This window comes from Mastacembelus armatus, chromosome 13 (genome assembly GCF_900324485.2).
Source record: "Mastacembelus armatus chromosome 13, fMasArm1.2, whole genome shotgun sequence".
NCBI classification, from domain to species: Eukaryota; Metazoa; Chordata; class Actinopteri; order Synbranchiformes; family Mastacembelidae; genus Mastacembelus; species Mastacembelus armatus.
The window spans coordinates 14,063,688-14,080,776 of NC_046645.1; the positions used below are offsets into that span (position 1 = coordinate 14,063,688).

General features: G+C 40.6%; 3 protein-coding genes across 4 annotated transcripts; all 3 read left to right on the forward strand.

The window, feature by feature from the left end:
• The first annotated feature begins 37 nt into the window (after window positions 1-37).
• On the forward strand, window positions 38-5,199 carry rskra (ribosomal protein S6 kinase related a). The gene is made up of 12 exons (XM_026296052.1): window positions 38-307; window positions 1,203-1,439; window positions 1,524-1,607; window positions 1,701-1,769; window positions 2,112-2,181; window positions 2,708-2,815; window positions 2,953-2,993; window positions 3,473-3,500; window positions 3,806-3,895; window positions 4,212-4,300; window positions 4,388-4,498; window positions 4,587-5,199. Exons 1-12 carry the CDS (start codon window positions 278-280, stop codon window positions 4,875-4,877), a joined length of 1,248 nt encoding a protein of 415 aa, XP_026151837.1. The 5' UTR covers window positions 38-277; the 3' UTR covers window positions 4,878-5,199.
• A 3,358-nt stretch (window positions 5,200-8,557) lies between these two features.
• Window positions 8,558-11,207, forward strand: LOC113144746 (fructose-bisphosphate aldolase C-like). Its single transcript, XM_026330974.1, has 9 exons — window positions 8,558-8,588; window positions 9,243-9,379; window positions 9,510-9,721; window positions 9,877-9,931; window positions 10,031-10,191; window positions 10,291-10,374; window positions 10,529-10,703; window positions 10,800-10,999; window positions 11,115-11,207. The coding sequence occupies exons 2-9, from the start codon at window positions 9,268-9,270 to the stop codon at window positions 11,205-11,207; spliced, it is 1,092 nt and encodes a 363-aa protein (XP_026186759.1). The 5' UTR covers window positions 8,558-8,588; window positions 9,243-9,267.
• A 2,276-nt stretch (window positions 11,208-13,483) lies between these two features.
• On the forward strand, window positions 13,484-17,023 carry srsf1a (serine and arginine rich splicing factor 1a). Of its 2 annotated transcripts, XR_003297148.2 has the most exons (6): window positions 13,484-13,907; window positions 14,414-14,592; window positions 15,104-15,276; window positions 15,454-15,783; window positions 16,113-16,224; window positions 16,621-17,023. XR_003297148.2 is itself a non-coding variant. In XM_026330226.2 (4 exons), the coding sequence occupies exons 1-4, from the start codon at window positions 13,720-13,722 to the stop codon at window positions 15,649-15,651; spliced, it is 738 nt and encodes a 245-aa protein (XP_026186011.1). In that variant the 5' UTR covers window positions 13,484-13,719; the 3' UTR covers window positions 15,652-16,553. The 2 variants fall into 2 exon arrangements, 1 of the variants encoding a protein (XP_026186011.1); XM_026330226.2 differs by lacking the exon at window positions 16,621-17,023 and having other exon boundaries at window positions 15,454-16,553.
• Window positions 17,024-17,089: the final 66 nt, after the last annotated feature.

A 17,089-nucleotide genomic window follows, 5' to 3' on the forward strand; every position in this document is an offset into this window, starting at 1 on the left:
TGAAAGGGGAGGGAGGGGGGGTCAGTGTGTCGCAGAGGGCTGATCGGTGATTAATGTGACGGATCTAACTGGAGCGGAACGGGGCGCCCCTCGTCCTGGAGGACTCCGCTCCGAGCACGTTTCTCTCAGCGCCCAGAAACACACGGACACGTGGATGTAACGCGCCGTAGCGGTCCAGTCCGGACTCTGTGACCGGAGCAACTCGGGACGCGGCTGGAAGAGCCGAGTTTGGTGCTTTTTACGCTTTAATCTGCGTGTAACAGTCCCAGAGGATGCGATGGGCAGCGAAGTCAGTAAAAGCAGGACGGTGAGTAAAAAGTAGGTTCAGTTATTGACATGTTGACACCATGGATGTCTGGGATCAGACGTGAGTTCAAGAGATAAAATGCAGGTGATAAAAAAACGAGGTTAAACGGCGGATCTTGTCTTAGACATTGGGGTTTTGCGTTTCATTGCAGGACCACAAACAATTCTGATACTTTGAGGATTTTTAAACGAGGGCGTAAACACACGGGTTTCTGGCGATGCTCAACGACTTTCGGCGTCTTTCTGCAGTCAAGTAGTGATCTGATCAAGAAGAAAACCTGTCCACAGCCTTGTCAGAAATAGCCTGTCGATATTGATTAGTTAAAGGCCGGGGGGACCTTCTTTCAGACCTGCAGCATGAGGCCGAACAGATAAAGTCCTTCTAAAGTGCATGAAATTCATTTGTAACTGCGGATTAACATTTACACCTGCAGACCTTTTGGGCTTGTTGTAAAGGGCAGAACCCTTGTTCATGGTTTACATTATTGTATTGTATTATTAATTTCGATAGAGGCTCATAGCATCATGGGTTTGCAGCTGTAAATATCATTATGAATTTTGCTCCAGATTTCTAAAGAAGTGTAAATTATTAAAATTACAGTAATTACAGTTTATGGCCTCTGTATAAATGACACCCGGTGTGTTCATGCAGTGCAGTGTGAAGAAAAACTGTGTAAAGGCTTATTTGCAGATATTTCATTAACCTCTGTAATTGTAGTACACATTTGTTATTAGATACAATACTTGTTTCTGAAATGTAACAGAGCTCTATACACAGTAGTATAAATTTAAATTAAAAGTGCGTGAGTTGAGAGAATGTCATTATTTACATCCTGTCACTGAGCTAAGCTTTGATTTTTTTATGTTTTTTTTTTTTTTTTTCCATCTAAACACAGAGAGAGGCACCAGGGGCCCCACGTCGACTCAGCCATGGCTTCCTCTCAAACATGGGGGTCTGCATCGCTCACAGACTCCGACACTCAGCTGTATTTTCTCAGCCCGTGGGCCCAGATCGCGGACTGCCAGAGGACAGCGCTGAGACTTCAGGGTCTGAAGAGGCTCCTCCAGCTCTCATCGCTTCCTTTCTGCCTGAGTTCCCAAACCGCACATTTCCTAAACAAGACCATTTCCAGGTAATTCAGACCACGATGCATTTCTGCAGATAAGAAGAAAAGTAGTGGAAATGCTGAGATAACCGTACTGCACTGTGGTCACAGGTCCAGGGCTTCATAGCTAAAGGCTCATATGGACCCATATGGAAAGTGAAGGACATTTGCAAAGAGAAAACATATGCTGTTAAGGTTAGTCCACCCATACTAATCTGAACCTTTACCACATTATTTATGAACGTACAGGAATTTCTGTGTAATTGTGCGAGCGTCATTGTTGTGTAGGTTCTACCAAAGTCAGAGATCTTGAAGCATGGAGTGCTGGAGCAGTCCAAAGAGGAAGTCATCATCCAGGTATATCACAGCCTAACTTTCTCATCTGTCAGACGTGAAATCTGCAACGATTACTACATCAAAAAGAATAAATAAAAAAGACATTTTTGCAGATAATATATAGCTGCAGTGAGGAGAGATATCACTGCCAGATATTATGTTTGGTTTGGAGTTCCAAAGAGGAAATGCTTCTTTTTCACTGAAGAGCATTTTTCTGAAAAAAAAAAAAAAAAAAAAGATACCTAAACAATGTTGCAGTTTAAAGGTTCTCACACTTTTACATGGTATCAACTGGATTATAGGAAACCTCCTGTCCATCTGTCGCTGTTGTTCACTGTGCGTGTGTCGACTGTTGCTTTGCAGCGGCAGCTCAAACACCCATTTATCCACAATCTGCAGGACTGCTGGCAGACGCAGCACCATCTCTTCATTAGTGAGTTAATAAATAGGAACGATGGCACGGTTTGACCCTCTTCCACCCTCTGCTGCCCTTATTCTTTTGTGCTTATAAGAACCCCCCCCCCCCCGGTCTCATAGTGAGGTTCTGTCTAACTGCTGCACCCCAGTTTGATTACAGTTCTTCCATCAGGTCCTGGATGTTGAAGGGACACACTGCCATCTAATGAGTTTGCTGGATGAAGTTCATTGTGGCTGCAGCAGTTATTTTACTAAACATAATCGTAACTTGATATCTAAACTTTGTTTGTTTGTTTTTTTAAAATTAAGATTACTAGTGTTGCAAAAAGCTTTTCAATATGGTTTTAAAAACTCAGCAAACAGAAGCGTAAGAAGCATGCATGTTTTTGACTTGGTTCGGTCTCATTCCTTACCTCTTCCTTTCCCCAGCAACAGTGAGTCGAGCAAAGCTTTATTTTTTTATTTGTTTATTTCTGATATTTGATTTTTGGATGGTGCTTACCTGCATTAACTCAGTAGTGTCTGCGTCCTGTCCTCTGCAGTGTGTGACTACTGCGGCATTGGAGACTTGTACACTTACTGGTTACTGAAGGGAAAGTTTGAGGAGGATGAGGTTCGGGTCTTTGCTGCAGAGCTGGGCAGTGCTCTGGGTTAGTGGTAATCAGACATTCGCTACATACAGTGTATGGCTTGGCTTTGTGTGTTAGCTGTCACTGATGAAGACATCTTCCTTTAGTTGTAAAAGTGCTTGCATATGTGATTTGTGTATTCTTTATGTTATTTTTAGGTTTCCTACATGACCTGGGGATCATACATAGAGATGTAAAGGTATATTTTTGCTATGTAATCTATTCTGGCTGATAAGACACAGTTACATCTTCTATTTATGATGTTAGACCATGGCTGGATGAATCTACTAGGGGTTTCAGTGCAAAAATGTGTATTCATGTCAGTTGGTTGAGTGACAGAAAATTAAGCAGCACAATTTTAGATACTTGTCTAACTAGAAGTACATTTTAAGTCACTGGCACCATTTGCTCATGTTCTGTGTCTATATCATAGTAAAATAAACATTTGGGGATTCTGTCTATTGGTTTGACTTAAAAACCTTTGAATATGGCAAGATTGGTTTCTACTAATGCTCGGTGTATAAATATAAAGGTATAAATTCCTAATTAATCACATTATATAAACCCATATAACATGGAGTAAATGGGTGTCCAGGGGACCAAGACCCCGTTCCCACTTTGCCAATTTGGTGATCCACTCTCACTTTGTATGATAATAATTTCACTGTTTCTTTTCAGATGGAGAACATCCTTTTGAGTGATCAAGGTACTGTTATATTTTTGACTTGTGGCCTCTATAAATGAGCATTTGGAGAGTCTGTGGTCACTGGAATAGATTCAATTATTTAACTTCACTAATCGTCAGAGGTGAGACTAGTTCAGTCTCCCATGACAAATAACAAAAGAGACCCAAGTCACACAGGTCAGACTGCAGAGAGCATATGAAAGACAAACTGCCACAACAACTTAGTCTCACATCATTTAGAAATCCAACCAAAAAAATGGGCTTGTGAATATACAGACAGCGTCTCGAGGTCCTTCAGCTTTGCTGCCTGTTTTGCCGTCCTTCAGGTCACCTCCGTTTGTCTGACTTTGGACTCTCACACCGCCTGAATAGAGGAGGACAAGCATTTACCATATGCGGGACGATCCAGTACATGGGTGAGAGCTGGGTCTCATGAATGAAATGTATTTCTCAAGGGAATGTTCTCACTTGAAGGAAACAGTCATCTGTTTTTTTTTTTAACCCTGTGACTGTATTGAGGCCCTGAGCCTGTCTCACTGCATCATCATTAGAGCCCCACCTGTGCTTTGCTCCCCTTAGATTCAGCTGACACTGAACACGTGATGTGCTTCTGGTTCTCTAAACAAGGCCTCTTCTTTAACATTTGTTTCCCTGCAGTTTTTAATTTCTGCATTACATTGATCTGCCTAGTTGAGTTTTTGCATCATTCTTTTTTCCTATCTGTCTGAGCAGCTCCTGAAGTTCTGAGTGGGGGTCCATATAACCATGCTGCCGACTGGTGGTCCCTTGGCATTATGCTGTTCTCACTGGTGGCAGGAGAGGTGAGGACTATCAGCAATATGTGTGGTGTTATTTCATGTGATTTTTCATACATGTTCCTGAGCATTTTTTTTTTTCTCTGCACCTAGTTTCCGGTACCTGCAGAGCCGGACCACAGTACCATGCTGAAAAAGGTCAGAGATTTCCCTTACAAGCTGCCCAACACCTTCAGCTCTGCTCTGCTCTTACTGCTCACTGAGGTTTGTAAATGTGATTCTCCCCTCTCCAACTTACACGCTGTGATCCTTTTGGATGAACCTTTCTCTGTTCCTCTCTTTATTGATGCAGCTTTTGTGCAAGAACCCAGTGAACCGGCTTCGTAATCTGGAGTCTTTCCAGATGCAGGCCTTTTTTCGTGGCACTTCATTTGACCCACACATTCTCCAGAAGACACCTGTTGGATTCATCCTCGAGCTCAGGGCCCATCCTGACTGGACAGCCAAATCGATGAGAGGCCTTTCACTGGACTACTTTGATAACTTTGATTGTGATAAAATCCTCCATTCCCCCTCAGTTCCCTCTGAGCTGTCTTCTGCTGTGGCCGGTGTGAGCCTGAGTCGAGCTACAGAGCAGACCTAAAAGGCGAACTGTGTTTCTGTGCCTGAACGCTAACACTGGGTGGAAATGAGAAGCCCTGCAGTTGATTGCGGTTATTTCTCGATAATTTCCACTGTATGAAGGGGGCCGGGCAGTGGAGAAAATGCCTGCAGTGCTCATTTGCATAATTGATTGGTCAAACCAACAACCAAGATTTCCAAGTGAGAGAGAGGGAAAGAAACTGCCTCAGTTTATGGACATTACTAGCCCATTTAAGTGTCATTCAAGGGAGATTTTGTTAAATTCTGTCCCTGCATTGTCAATCAGTTCAGCTGCTAAATTCTAACAGAGCGTCTTGTGCTTGTTAAAGCAACACAGTCACTTGTGTTGTAGTAAAAGGGTTGCCACTTACGTTTACCTAGAAATGTGTGAATGTATAGATTCTGAGTTCATTCTTCTCAGTATTATTCATTATTCTTTCATTTTATTCTGTTTGATGACAGAATGGGAAGCAGATATCCAAAATACTGCTGTGTAATTAATAGACCAGACACAGGTGTAGGAGTGATGTCTCATTTGAAACCTTTTATTATTTGTCAGTCTTATGTAACCCATCATCTGTTTATTAAAAAATCATACATAAGCAACCTGTGGTAGATATACAGATTATGTTTGATGCTTCTGTGTAATATCTATGGTGGGTATAGTCATTTAGTTCAAGAAGGTGTGATAGAAAGTGTTTAGTTATTTCATTGTGTTATTTACTGTAGGCTGCATGTGTACGAAGTCACTTATCTACCTGAAGGAATAATAGTGGATGTGATCTGCCATCCTGTGCTGCAAACCAGTATAATAAGATTAAACATTACATTAAACCCATCCTGCCTCCCATGTTCTTACTGATATTCTGAGTAATACCTCCTGAACTCATCTATGCAGTACTTGGGCAGGCCAGTGGGTTGACATGTGCCCCTCAGTTGTCAATATCCCCCTCACTTTCCTGCAAATGAGTTCTAATTTCAGCCACACTGTGTGGCAGTTTTGTTGCTGCTGGTATATAATGAAGCATCATTAAGGGCCTTCTTTAAATGTCATTCTCATTATTCATCTTTATCATCATTTATTTTTCTTTTTTCCAGTACTGACATTCTATTGAAACCTCAGATCTAAGGTCTGATTTTTAAATCATTTTGATTTTGGTAGTTGTCTATAGGCGTCTTTTATTTTCTTCCATTGTCAGATGTACCTGTGGTTTTTGTCTGAGTATTACCTTTGTTACCAAAAGTGCTTCTTCATCATTTAGTATCCATCTGTCTGAGTGATGTGTCATGTTAAATGCTAAAAGTAAGCTCGACATGGCTGGCATTTTCTGAGCAGAGAGACCATTTTCCCCATTTTCCCATCTTCTCAGCTCAGGAAAGTCGGTTATGTAACCTGATCACCCACTTTCTCAAAATGTGTTTGAGTCTAATTATTGTTTCCAAAGTTCAGAAGCGTTTGTACATCTCTCCTCTATAGAATCTTTTTAGAAGCAGTCAGTTGTGTTGTGTTACTGTATATCCATGATGAATCTAACAGCAGGTTAATATTATTTTTTTCTGAAACTTATTATGTAAATACATCACCTGCTTCCAGTGTCCTTTTTTTTTTTTACTTTACCTGCAGCTTTCTCCATTTCTGTGAAGGATTACATAGCCATGACATACAGTCAAGCCCAAAATTATTCATACCCCGGCAAATTCTGACTTAAAGTTACGTTTATTCACATGCCACTTTTTGTTCAAATGTAAATAAAAAATGAGTAATAATTTTTTCCACAATGATGCCTCTTGCACATCGTCTTATTTTCTTCTGGGAGACGCCTGTGTCATTTCTAATCAAGAAAAAACTTGCTGGTTGAATAAAACTAAGTCAGAATGTGCCAGAGGTATGAATAATTTCAGGCATGACTGTATGTAAATATACTCATTACACTAAAATAACATACAGTAAGTGCAGAGCATTAAAGATCACTGTTGACCATGGAGAACTTGTTTGACAAGCTCTTGGAACTAAAGCCACAATGGGTGAGAGATCTCAGTGTCAATGTTAGTTGGATTGCACTGAGTCTTACTAGATTTTAAACCTGCAGCACTGCAGTTTGCAGTTATTTGATAACTGCAAATGCTCTAGTTTTAAAAAAATGTAGATCTGGGTAGGAACACATATTAGGGGTTTTGTTTCTTCAGGTTTAAAACCTAATGCTGCTCTAAAGGATCATTGCAGGTATTTAACCATCACTAATCAAACCTTTAAAGACCAGATTTGTCTTAATCTAATGGCATATTTAACAGGCTATTCTGTAGGATCAGCAGGGCCAGTGTTTAGTAAATTACTCCTGTTTGAAATCAGTTGTCGTATGAATGATGTACCTGGATATGTTACAGCCAACTTTCAGCCTCGGTTTGACCTATTTAGCCATTGAGGACAACCTTAATAGGATGGAAAATTGAGGACTAGATAAAGTATCATCATTAAATGTTTTTAATTAGGTAACAGAGAAAAAAAAAAGAAGAGTGTCCCGACGGAGGCGGCCACATATAATTGCTGTACTCCTTAAAGTCATAAAATAATAACTCCTGAATGGTAGTGCACCAGCTTCTCCTCCCCCTGCTTTCTGACACTGAATTCCCTCTCAGGCCCTTGTCTTAGGCAGGTCTGCGGTGTCTGAGTTGTGGCTGTATAGTGGCAGGCAGTCCAGTGACCCATATCTAGTTTCTGAGGCACACTGACCCACAATAACGACAAGAGGAGTCCCCCTGAATTGCCAGAGAGGAATCCCACTAGTCTAGTCTAACCGAATAGTAACATTACATAAGAGAACACACATCAGAAAAAAGACAGGGCCACAGACTGAAAGCAACACAAAATATTAGTTTTATAGTTGATCATTTCTGCATCTTCTAGGCTTTTAGCTGAGCTCTGTGGCTTTTCTCTGAGGGCCCCCCTGACCAGTTGGGCTTCTGCATGATAGATCAAGGCGAAAACATTTAAAATTCCTTTTTTAAAATAGAAATGATTTAAGTGACCTCATTTTTATTAAATGTAGGCCATATCAGTCTTCATTTATGTTGACTGGAAACTGAAAATGATATCTATTTATGAAATGTTCCGTCACATTCTTTACAGTTTAAAGCTGACACTGACTTCATGAATTGCTCTGAGATTTAAACATCCCTGTGAGTTTTAGGGTGAAGAGCAAATTATCAGGAGACTTGAACCATTCCTCAGGGCACATTTTTACTAATTAGAATAAAAATAGCACACCACAGGAGTATGGTTACACTCTTAAATTAGGCTGTTACAGGGGGTAAAAGGTTCCGAGTGGGAACCAGAATAGTTTATAAAAAATATCATAGATGTAAAACTTGTAAATATGCAAAATGTTGAGCCAATTAAATTTATTTGCTTAACGCTGCATATATCAAAGCACTGGATTGAGTTTGCTATTACAAAGCTACTGACAAAACGTGAAAACTGCCATATCAGAGAGGAAAAAGAAGCAGCCTAATAACAAAAGAAGTCCCTATATTAAAATAGAATAATGATTCATCAGGATTTAAAAATTTTTATGGGCCAAATGTGGGTGTAGAAGCCCCGCCCAGGGGTGTTGACTTATGAGATGTGACACACTTGAGCTCCATACAAACTAGAGCCGACTGGGAGCTTCTGTCAGTGTTCATCACATCAGTGGACCAGACACTTGGTTTCCAGGTAAGAGTTTCCACTTCTCACCTCAACTATTTATTTTCTTTTAACAATACAGGCTGGTATCACAGACTTTTATTTGCAATAGTAAGTATTTAAAATGGGCTTTATATTTGATCTAATTTAAATTTACAGTTAAGATGCTGATGTCTATATGTTTTTACCTGCTCTACAACATTATTATTAACACCATTAAAAATATTCAACCCATTGTACTTTTTTTTTTTTTTTTTTTTTGCTATTTCCCTGCTTTTACGTGTTGGTGTAACATGTGAATTTCATTTTGAGGACCAATAACCAAATTCTTTAGATTTACTTTCATAGACTCTGAGTGGACTGAGAGTATTTATTAAAATTAAATGAATTTAAATTTAAACTTTACTGTCCATTATCAATTCAAAGTCTTACTGTTAGTGTATGTACCAAAGCACCTGCATGGGATTCTGTGTTTGTGGAACCATATCTTTGCAGATACATCAGCTATATAAATCAACTATTTATGGAAACCAGGTTGTTTCTACCATCATAATAAGACCATGAAATGGCTCTATGACAACTGATGGCATTTTCTGTCTTGACAAATTTAATAGGGGGATTGCATCTGTTGTTTTTAGCTAATCTGTGAATAATAGAATCTTAAGTTCACATCTTCGATCAAAGTCTGTAGGACAATCAGTCACTCAGGATGACGCACCAGTTCCCTACACTCTCCGAGGCGCAGAAGAGGGAGCTATATGAGACTGCTCTACGCATAGTTTCTCCAGGGAAGGGCATCCTGGCTGCAGATGAGTCTGTGGGTCTGTATACAGTTCATGGACTTTCTTTCTTTCTGTGGGCACATGGAGTGCATTTATTTTGCACTGCAATAACAATCAGTCCAAAGGGTTCACAGTTGCATGCACATCCTGTACAATGTGTCAACTGCAGGCAGCATGGCCAAGCGGCTGGCCCAGGTTGGAGTGGAGAACACAGAGGAGAACCGCAGACAGTACCGGCAGATCCTTTTCAGTGCAGATGACCGCATCAACAGCTGCATTGGAGGGGTCATCTTCTTCCATGAGACGCTGTACCAGCACTCTGATAATGGCGTACCCTTTGTCAAGATGATCAGGGACAGGGGTATCCTGGTTGGCATCAAGGTGTGACACTTTAATCCTTTATTATATAAATGCCTGAGTATCAAATTGTCCCACACATTGTATTAGTAGGTGCAATGCATTCTGGGCTGATTCTTAGTTGTTTTTGTATTTAGGTACTTAACGTGGTTGCAACCTCTCTATTCCCTATCCCTCAGGTTGACAAAGGTGTTGTCCCTCTGGCAGGAACGTGCGGAGAAACCACCACACAAGGTCAGACACATCCACCCTTTAACTGCTGAAATGAACTATTTCTTCCATTCAAATTCACATCGCAAGACAATATATAGATTTTGCCAACCTCTTCCACAGGTCTGGATGGATTGGCAGAGCGCTGTATGCAGTATAAAAAGGATGGAGCCAGCTTCGCAAAGTGGCGCTGTGTTCTCAAAATCAGTGACACTAATCCATCTCAACTGGCTATTACAGAAAATGCAAACGTTCTTGCACGCTACTCTAGTATCTGCCAGCAGGTCAGGCTATAATATGATATAGCTTCTCTACACCTTTTTGTGATGTTATGTGTTTGTATCATTTTAGAACAGATAATATTTACTTTTTGTGCCATGCAGCACGGCATTGTGCCCATCATAGAGCCAGAGATTCTGCCTGATGGAGATCATGACCTGAAACGTTGCCAGTATGTCACTCAGAAGGTGGGTTTCTTTTCTACCACATACTACATGAGCGTGGGTGGATATGTGACATTGTTACTTCAGACTTACAAAGTGTAACAGAGAGGAAGGGAGGAAGAACTTTCTGTGAGAACCAACGTGGAGCGTCTTGCCTAAAACTATGAATGACCTGCAGGTCCTGGCTGCTGTGTACAAAGCCATGTCAGACCACCATGTGTACCTGGAAGGCACTCTCCTCAAACCCAACATGGTCACGCCTGGACACAGCTGTCCAACCAAGTACAGCCCAGAGGAGGTTGCTATGGCAACTCTCACCGTGTTACGCCGCACTGTTCCCCCAGCAGTCCCCGGTAGGCCAAAACACTGTCGTGTCTTGAGATGATTTTACACAGATATGTATGAAATCAAGAGAAAGTAAAATGACCTGAGTTTTCTGTTCACTGCAGGAGTGGCTTTTCTCTCAGGCGGCCAGAGTGAAGAGGAGGCCTCTCTCCACCTCAACGCCATCAACAACTGCCCTCTGGCCAAGCCCTGGATCCTGACGTTCTCCTTTGGCCGAGCCCTGCAGGCATCTGCACTCAGAGCCTGGAGAGGACATAAAGAGAACGAGAAAGCTGCCACTGAGCAGTTCATCAAGAGAGCAGAGGTACTTTAAACTCTTACTTACTGCAGCTAAATCACAGTGTGATTCTCTACCACAGAAAAGTGTTGGTTTCTTATTATGCGTTTCTCCGCTTGTTTAATATCCTCTCTATCCACAGGTGAACAGTCTGGCATGTCAGGGCAAATACACCAGTGGCGATAACTATGGTGAAGCTGGCCAACGCATCTTCGGTTCTTGTCATGCATATTGAATATTATAGAGTCACATTTTAAATTGCCATTCTGTTCTTGCATTACCATAAGAACTGTAATTTAGATACTTAGATAATGTTGGAATATTGATACTCACGATGGTCTTATTTGAAAACAACAGACAGCATGTTTTCTTGCCTTGAAAACTGAGGACAATCAGAACATGGCCTTGGATATTTACAGTATATTGAATGAAAGGTGTTTGCTTTACTTTTGTTATGGATGTGCAGTACGCTCTTGCGACAGGATTATAACTAAAACATTAAAGACCTGCATTCACTGCTCAGTATCACCAATCTTAAATTGCCATGTGCTGTTAGTGAATAAAAATTTGGCTGCAGAGAAATGACATTAGTTTATGCCATCACACACTTAACTAAAAATAGTAAATATAAGCGATAAAGTTCCCAATGTGTTATGTAGAGGTACATTTAAGTACTGCAATGTTTCTGTGTGTATGTGACTGGCTGGATTTGTGTAGTTTTGTGAAATTGTGCACAAATAGAAATATTTTCTAAAAATTAGCTTGAAGCTAATTTTCATGTGTTGTCTGAAGGGCAGAAAGTAGAATCAACACAGTAAAATACAACACAATGAGATTTTATGGGGGTAATCCCTGTCAATAGTACCCGCTGTCTGATAGTATGGTAACTGAAGTTTAAATGAATGTAAGTGTTTAAGCAATAAAACTCTGACCTGATTGAGTCTGGTTTAACATTTTATTTTATTAAGATTTATGGAATCATCTACTGTTGTGTATATTGGTTAACATGATCATTCAAAGTAAATGGTGGCCTACCTCAATTTTCAGGTTTCTCACTTATCTGAATATGAGGTCCAAAGTATGAGAATGCTATAGTTAAAGAGGCATTTTATTACATGAAATTCTGATGTTTCCTATGCTGTAGTTTTGGCTAATTTTGTCCTTTTGTCACCATAAATTACATGTGCATTACAAATGTGTTACAACCTTACACCTTTTCAGGAAACTCATCATTTTTTCATTTGCTCCTTCTTTAATATTTAGAGTAACTACCAGAATACAGGTGAAAAATAGGCTTATTTAAACTGCGATTCAAAAAGATCACTGGGTAGAGGGAAATAAAAGTAGTGTGCCAGTGCAAAAATACTTCAAAACTAATTTAAAATACTTTAAATGCCTACCTGCTGGGTAGCCTGACCTATGATAATATTTATTTTGTGATGACTTTCTTTTAATGAATCTGTAAAATAATTAGTAACTAAAGCTTTTAAATAGACCTTTCTCTGAAATGTAATTGAGTAGAAGCAGAAAGTAGCATTTTATTTGATGAAAAGAGAAGATGCAGTTTTATTGATCAGATTAAATCTATACCACTTCTGACCATATTTATATTAAACCCCCTTATAGACTGGCGACAACATCCTGCATAAAACTGCATAATAAATCACCTTTGTAGCTTCAGCATGTGCCGTTATTCCACATAAAAGCTGTAAATAGAAAATAGAATGGTTGCAACTGAAAATGTATTGAATATTTTAATGTGGCTCATAAAATAGTGTCTGTTTGAATTTCATTGTAAAATCTATTGTTCTGTGATTAAATGTGACAATGGAAGCTTTCCAGTCCAACATTTCTCACTTCTTAAACACATTTATTTTATTTTAACTATATATTAACCTATCTACATGTTATAAGACCATTCAGAAACAGAAGTGCTTATTATAAAATGGAAAATTCCCTCAATTACAACAAAAATATCATGTGTTGTACTGATATTTGCCAGATGGTGGAACACTACAGTAGGCCAAAACTATTCCATAGCATCACACAGAAAGAAAAGGTTTATTGAAACTGTTGGACTACTCCTGATTTGAATTTTCTTTAAACAATCGCTGTAAATGTATAGACTGCTTTATGACAATAGGTGTCCTGTTGCACCAGGACTAAGTGATTCATACCACAAATGTGACTAAATTGACTGTAGATAAAATGTTAAAACAATAGTGATGGTGCTAAGACTATATCACCTATCACAGTAAAATATGACACTTTAAAATAAAGTATAGTTTTTTTATTAGGAGACTATTAAATTACAAGGACCTTGTGCTTTTGTTGGAGAGAACTAAAGAGGTAAAGTCATCTTAGTAGACAATGCTGTTTTAGTTACAAGAATTATTTAATGATCTTTTTTTTTTTTTACCCGGCTGATAATCAAAGAAACTATTTGTTATCAATGCACATGGTCTATTGGCGGACTATTTTCTAAGGCGCATGTGTCAGTTTGGGCTGTAGAGCTTCCGGTGTTTATCAAAGCCTCGGTAAAGAAGCGCGGGTCCGAGGGGAAAGTAGGAGCCGTGGTCCTTTTGTTGATCGGATAGTATTGTGCAGATTGTGCTATTAATCGGCTGGTTTTGACGTTTATTTGTAGCCTTTGTGACTGACGCGTTGAGGCGCAGGGCATCTACTCTGGTGTGACTCCGCCAGCCGTTGAACCGTCCAGCAACAAAGCGTTAGTTTCGTTAGCAGCGATGTCGGGTGTTGTGCGAGGCCCCGCTGGGAACAACGATTGCCGAATTTACGTGGGGAACCTGCCTCCTGATATTCGTACAAAAGATGTGGAAGACGTGTTCTACAAATACGGAACGATTCGAGATATTGACCTGAAGAACCGGAGAGGGGGGCCGCCTTTCGCCTTTATTGAATTCGAAGACCCGAGGTAAGATGCTAGCTAACGGCTAACGTTAGCATGCTAGGCCCCGGGCAGCGCCATTGTGCGGCTAACTAAGCTAGCACTGAGCTCACGGGTTCACGCTGCTCCACGGCTGTCTGTGCCCCTTTCTCTCGGTGAAACGCTTCTCTTTTCCAATATGCTTCACTCGTTGTTTGCTCCAAGAACAACACGCCACCCTTATGTTAGCTCTGCGGTCTGAATGTTCTGTTTGGACAAACATCGCTTTGTTTCGGGCTTGTATGTGAGTTGGTGGAGTCATAGCGGTAAGACTGGTGGTATCATGTTTATTCGGCAGGAACCCGCTTTCTTTACAAAGACTGCAAGCAAATATTTGCATTTAGCTAACATTAAGCGATGTAAAGCCGGATTAGTCAGGCAGACACCGCCGGCTAACATGGCTGACGCCGATCGCGGCTTCATTTTCTCTGCGTGTTTCTGGCAGAGCTCGCTGCCCTCCATGTGCTGATATTTCTGTGCCGTTTTGTTAACAGGGATGCCGATGATGCCGTCTATGGACGCGATGGTTATGACTATGACGGCTACAGGCTGCGTGTGGAGTTCCCTCGGAGCGGCAGGGGCTCCAGAGGCGGTTTTGGTGGGATCGGTGGAGCTCCCAGAGGCAGATACGGGCCTCCATCCAGACGCTCCGAGTACAGGGTCGTCGTGTCGGGTAAGCACGCAAACAGGTGGACTGGTCTGAGGCGTTATTTTGTTTGTATGGTGAACACATCTTTTGAGTCTTACTTTAGGAGCAAATGTGCAACGAACTATTAACAGCCCAACTTTTAGTGCAGGTTAACTTGCCTCACTGTTGGCCACCATGTTTACTTTGAACCAATGCAGCGAGGTCTAATTGCATTTTATATGTTACCATTGGAATAGCTTTATATGTAAGACTGAGGAAGGCAATACAACTATTTTATTAGTATCTATTAAAATGTGACTGTCTTTTGATAATAAAGTAGGACTTTATTTTAGTAGTTTGAGTTTGTTAGTTACCCCTATCCTGATCTTAAAGAAGCACCTGATAAGTATGTCAATATTTAACTATATATGACAGACATGTCTTAAGCAGAATGCAGATTAAGTACTCTGGTACTATTAAGTAATGCCACTGTGTCACTTATGGTATTAAAATGCAGTTCATAAAAAATTAAAAGAAACTTCGACCTGTGTTTCAGGGCTCCCTCAGAGCGGTAGCTGGCAAGACCTGAAGGACCACATGCGCGAGGCTGGCGATGTGTGCTATGCTGATGTTTACAGAGACGGAACTGGAGTCGTAGAATTTGTGCGCAAAGAAGACATGACCTATGCTGTTCGAAAGCTGGACAACACCAAATTCCGCTCACATGAGGTATGTGTACTGATTTGATTAACTGTCATGGATAGTATTTCGTTGCTATGGGGAGGTGAGTACTTCAAGGAATACTAGATATTTGAAGCCCACATGGCCTTCAGTGACATTTATTGTATATCCCACCATAGGCAGGAATGTTGTCTTTTCAACGTCAAGTTCTCTTGTGTTCGCCAGGGAGAGACTGCTTACATTCGTGTGAAATTAGACGGTCCCCGCAGCCCAAGTTACGGAAGATCACGCTCCCGCAGCCGTGGCAGCCGGAGCAGGAGCCGCAGTCGCAGCGCCAGCCGCAGCCGCAGCAATTCCCGTGGTCGTGGCAGAGGATCGCCCCGCTACTCGCCTCGTCACAGCCGTTCTCGCTCCCGTTCCTAAGCCGTTCTTCCACCATTGTTTTGCCCTTTTGATGTATATCCTCCTGTTTTTACCTCTAAGTTTCTCCGGATGTCAACTATTGGAATTTTAATTTTTGCATTTCATGTCCTGATGTCCTTGTGGATGATCTTGGTATGTAGATGTACCCCTTCCACCCTTTTCCCACTCTCTCCAGCTGCTTTGTCCTTTTTTCATCCCCCTCTTTCCTTCCCCCTGTCCTCCCAATTTTTACAACATGAATTGTGCTGTGTTAACTTCAAAAATGTTGAGTTGTTATATCCTGCACTCAATGTTTTTGCAAGTACTGAAATTTGAGTTGGTTTTTTGTTTTGTTTAGTTTTTTGTTTTTGTTTTTTTTTTTTTTTTTAAAAAAAAAGGTTTTCTGATTGGGTATATGGGATGGGCTGCTTGGACAGGAAGCCCATTGCTTAACTGTATTTTACCCTTGTGTCTTCCTTTAGACATCTGAAGAGAAGGATTAAAGTGATTTGGAATAAAACCATTGTGGAGCACATTTCATTTGTATGGTCAGGATAGGACATCTAATTGAGGAGCAATCAGGTCGAGGCAATGGTATGCTTCCTATTCCATAAATTGAACGTTTTGATGGGTTGCCATGTTATGCATGTCATATTTAATAAAGCCATACATGCTGTACTTTGTTATATATATATACAATTTTTAACATGCTACTCTGACCTGTGACAGAATGAGCAGTGCTATATCAAGTGTTGTGATGTAAGTGTAACATCTTCGCTGTCATTTGTAAAAATCGAAATCACTACTTTGATGCAATAGCATCCCATTTATAAATGTCCTCAAATGGTTTGACATCAGGGCGTGATAGTTTTGTGCTCAGTGGCATTTTTTTTTCTTTAACATGAGTGCTCAACATGGAAAAACTAGGCCCAAAAATATTGACATTTTATTCTAACGGTCTGCCTCTGGTTTTCTTCCTGGTATTTCAAGGTTTTGATTGGAGGAGTGGCTCAGTGGATCCCAATCCTTGGAGCTGGATGAGTGGATCGATTTAGGGAAGGGATAGGCAAGGATGGATGCTCGGAACGGGATCAGTTTTCCAGGATTCAGATGAGTTGATTTCAGAACTAAGTAACGGGGAGTTCCAGAGCAACTTCATTTTCTATTACGCCCTCCCCCTGGCTAAAGTTTTTTCAGTGGTAATTATTTTACAAGAAAACCAAACTGAGGACCAGGAAGTTGGATCAAAGGATGGAATCGTAGATGCCTGGTATGAAGGGGTTAAAAATTTGGGGAGTTTGGAGGGGGTTTACTTGGGAGTAGTTTCTATGTTTTTATTTTGCTTAATCTTACTTTCTCTTAGCATTTTCAATAAAAACACTTTCAAAAAAGATACTTTAGTTTGTTTTTATTTGAAACATAAACCCAAATATCACTAAATGAGCTCATAGTGCGCATG

What these genes read in the sequence shown, in the direction of transcription:
- srsf1a (XM_026330226.2), top strand. Translation starts at nt 13,720, where the DNA reads ATGTCGGGTGTTGTGCGAGGCCCCGCTGGGAACAACGATTGCCGAATT. An exon ending in ATTGAATTCGAAGACCCGAG is followed by an intron (nt 13,908 to 14,413) that starts GTAAGATGCTAG and finishes TTTTGTTAACAG; the next exon opens with GGATGCCGATGATGCCGTCT. An exon ending in CCAAATTCCGCTCACATGAG is followed by an intron (nt 15,277 to 15,453) that starts GTATGTGTACTG and finishes TGTGTTCGCCAG; the next exon opens with GGAGAGACTGCTTACATTCG.
- rskra (XM_026296052.1), top strand. Translation starts at nt 278, where the DNA reads ATGGGCAGCGAAGTCAGTAAAAGCAGGACG. An exon ending in AGAGCTGGGCAGTGCTCTGG is followed by an intron (nt 2,816 to 2,952) that starts GTTAGTGGTAAT and finishes TGTTATTTTTAG; the next exon opens with GTTTCCTACATGACCTGGGG. An exon ending in TGCTCTTACTGCTCACTGAG is followed by an intron (nt 4,499 to 4,586) that starts GTTTGTAAATGT and finishes TTATTGATGCAG; the next exon opens with CTTTTGTGCAAGAACCCAGT.
- LOC113144746 (XM_026330974.1), top strand. Translation starts at nt 9,268, where the DNA reads ATGACGCACCAGTTCCCTACACTCTCCGAGGCGCAGAAGAGGGAGCTA. An exon ending in GGCTGCAGATGAGTCTGTGG is followed by an intron (nt 9,380 to 9,509) that starts GTCTGTATACAG and finishes TGTCAACTGCAG; the next exon opens with GCAGCATGGCCAAGCGGCTG. An exon ending in GTATCCTGGTTGGCATCAAG is followed by an intron (nt 9,722 to 9,876) that starts GTGTGACACTTT and finishes CCTATCCCTCAG; the next exon opens with GTTGACAAAGGTGTTGTCCC.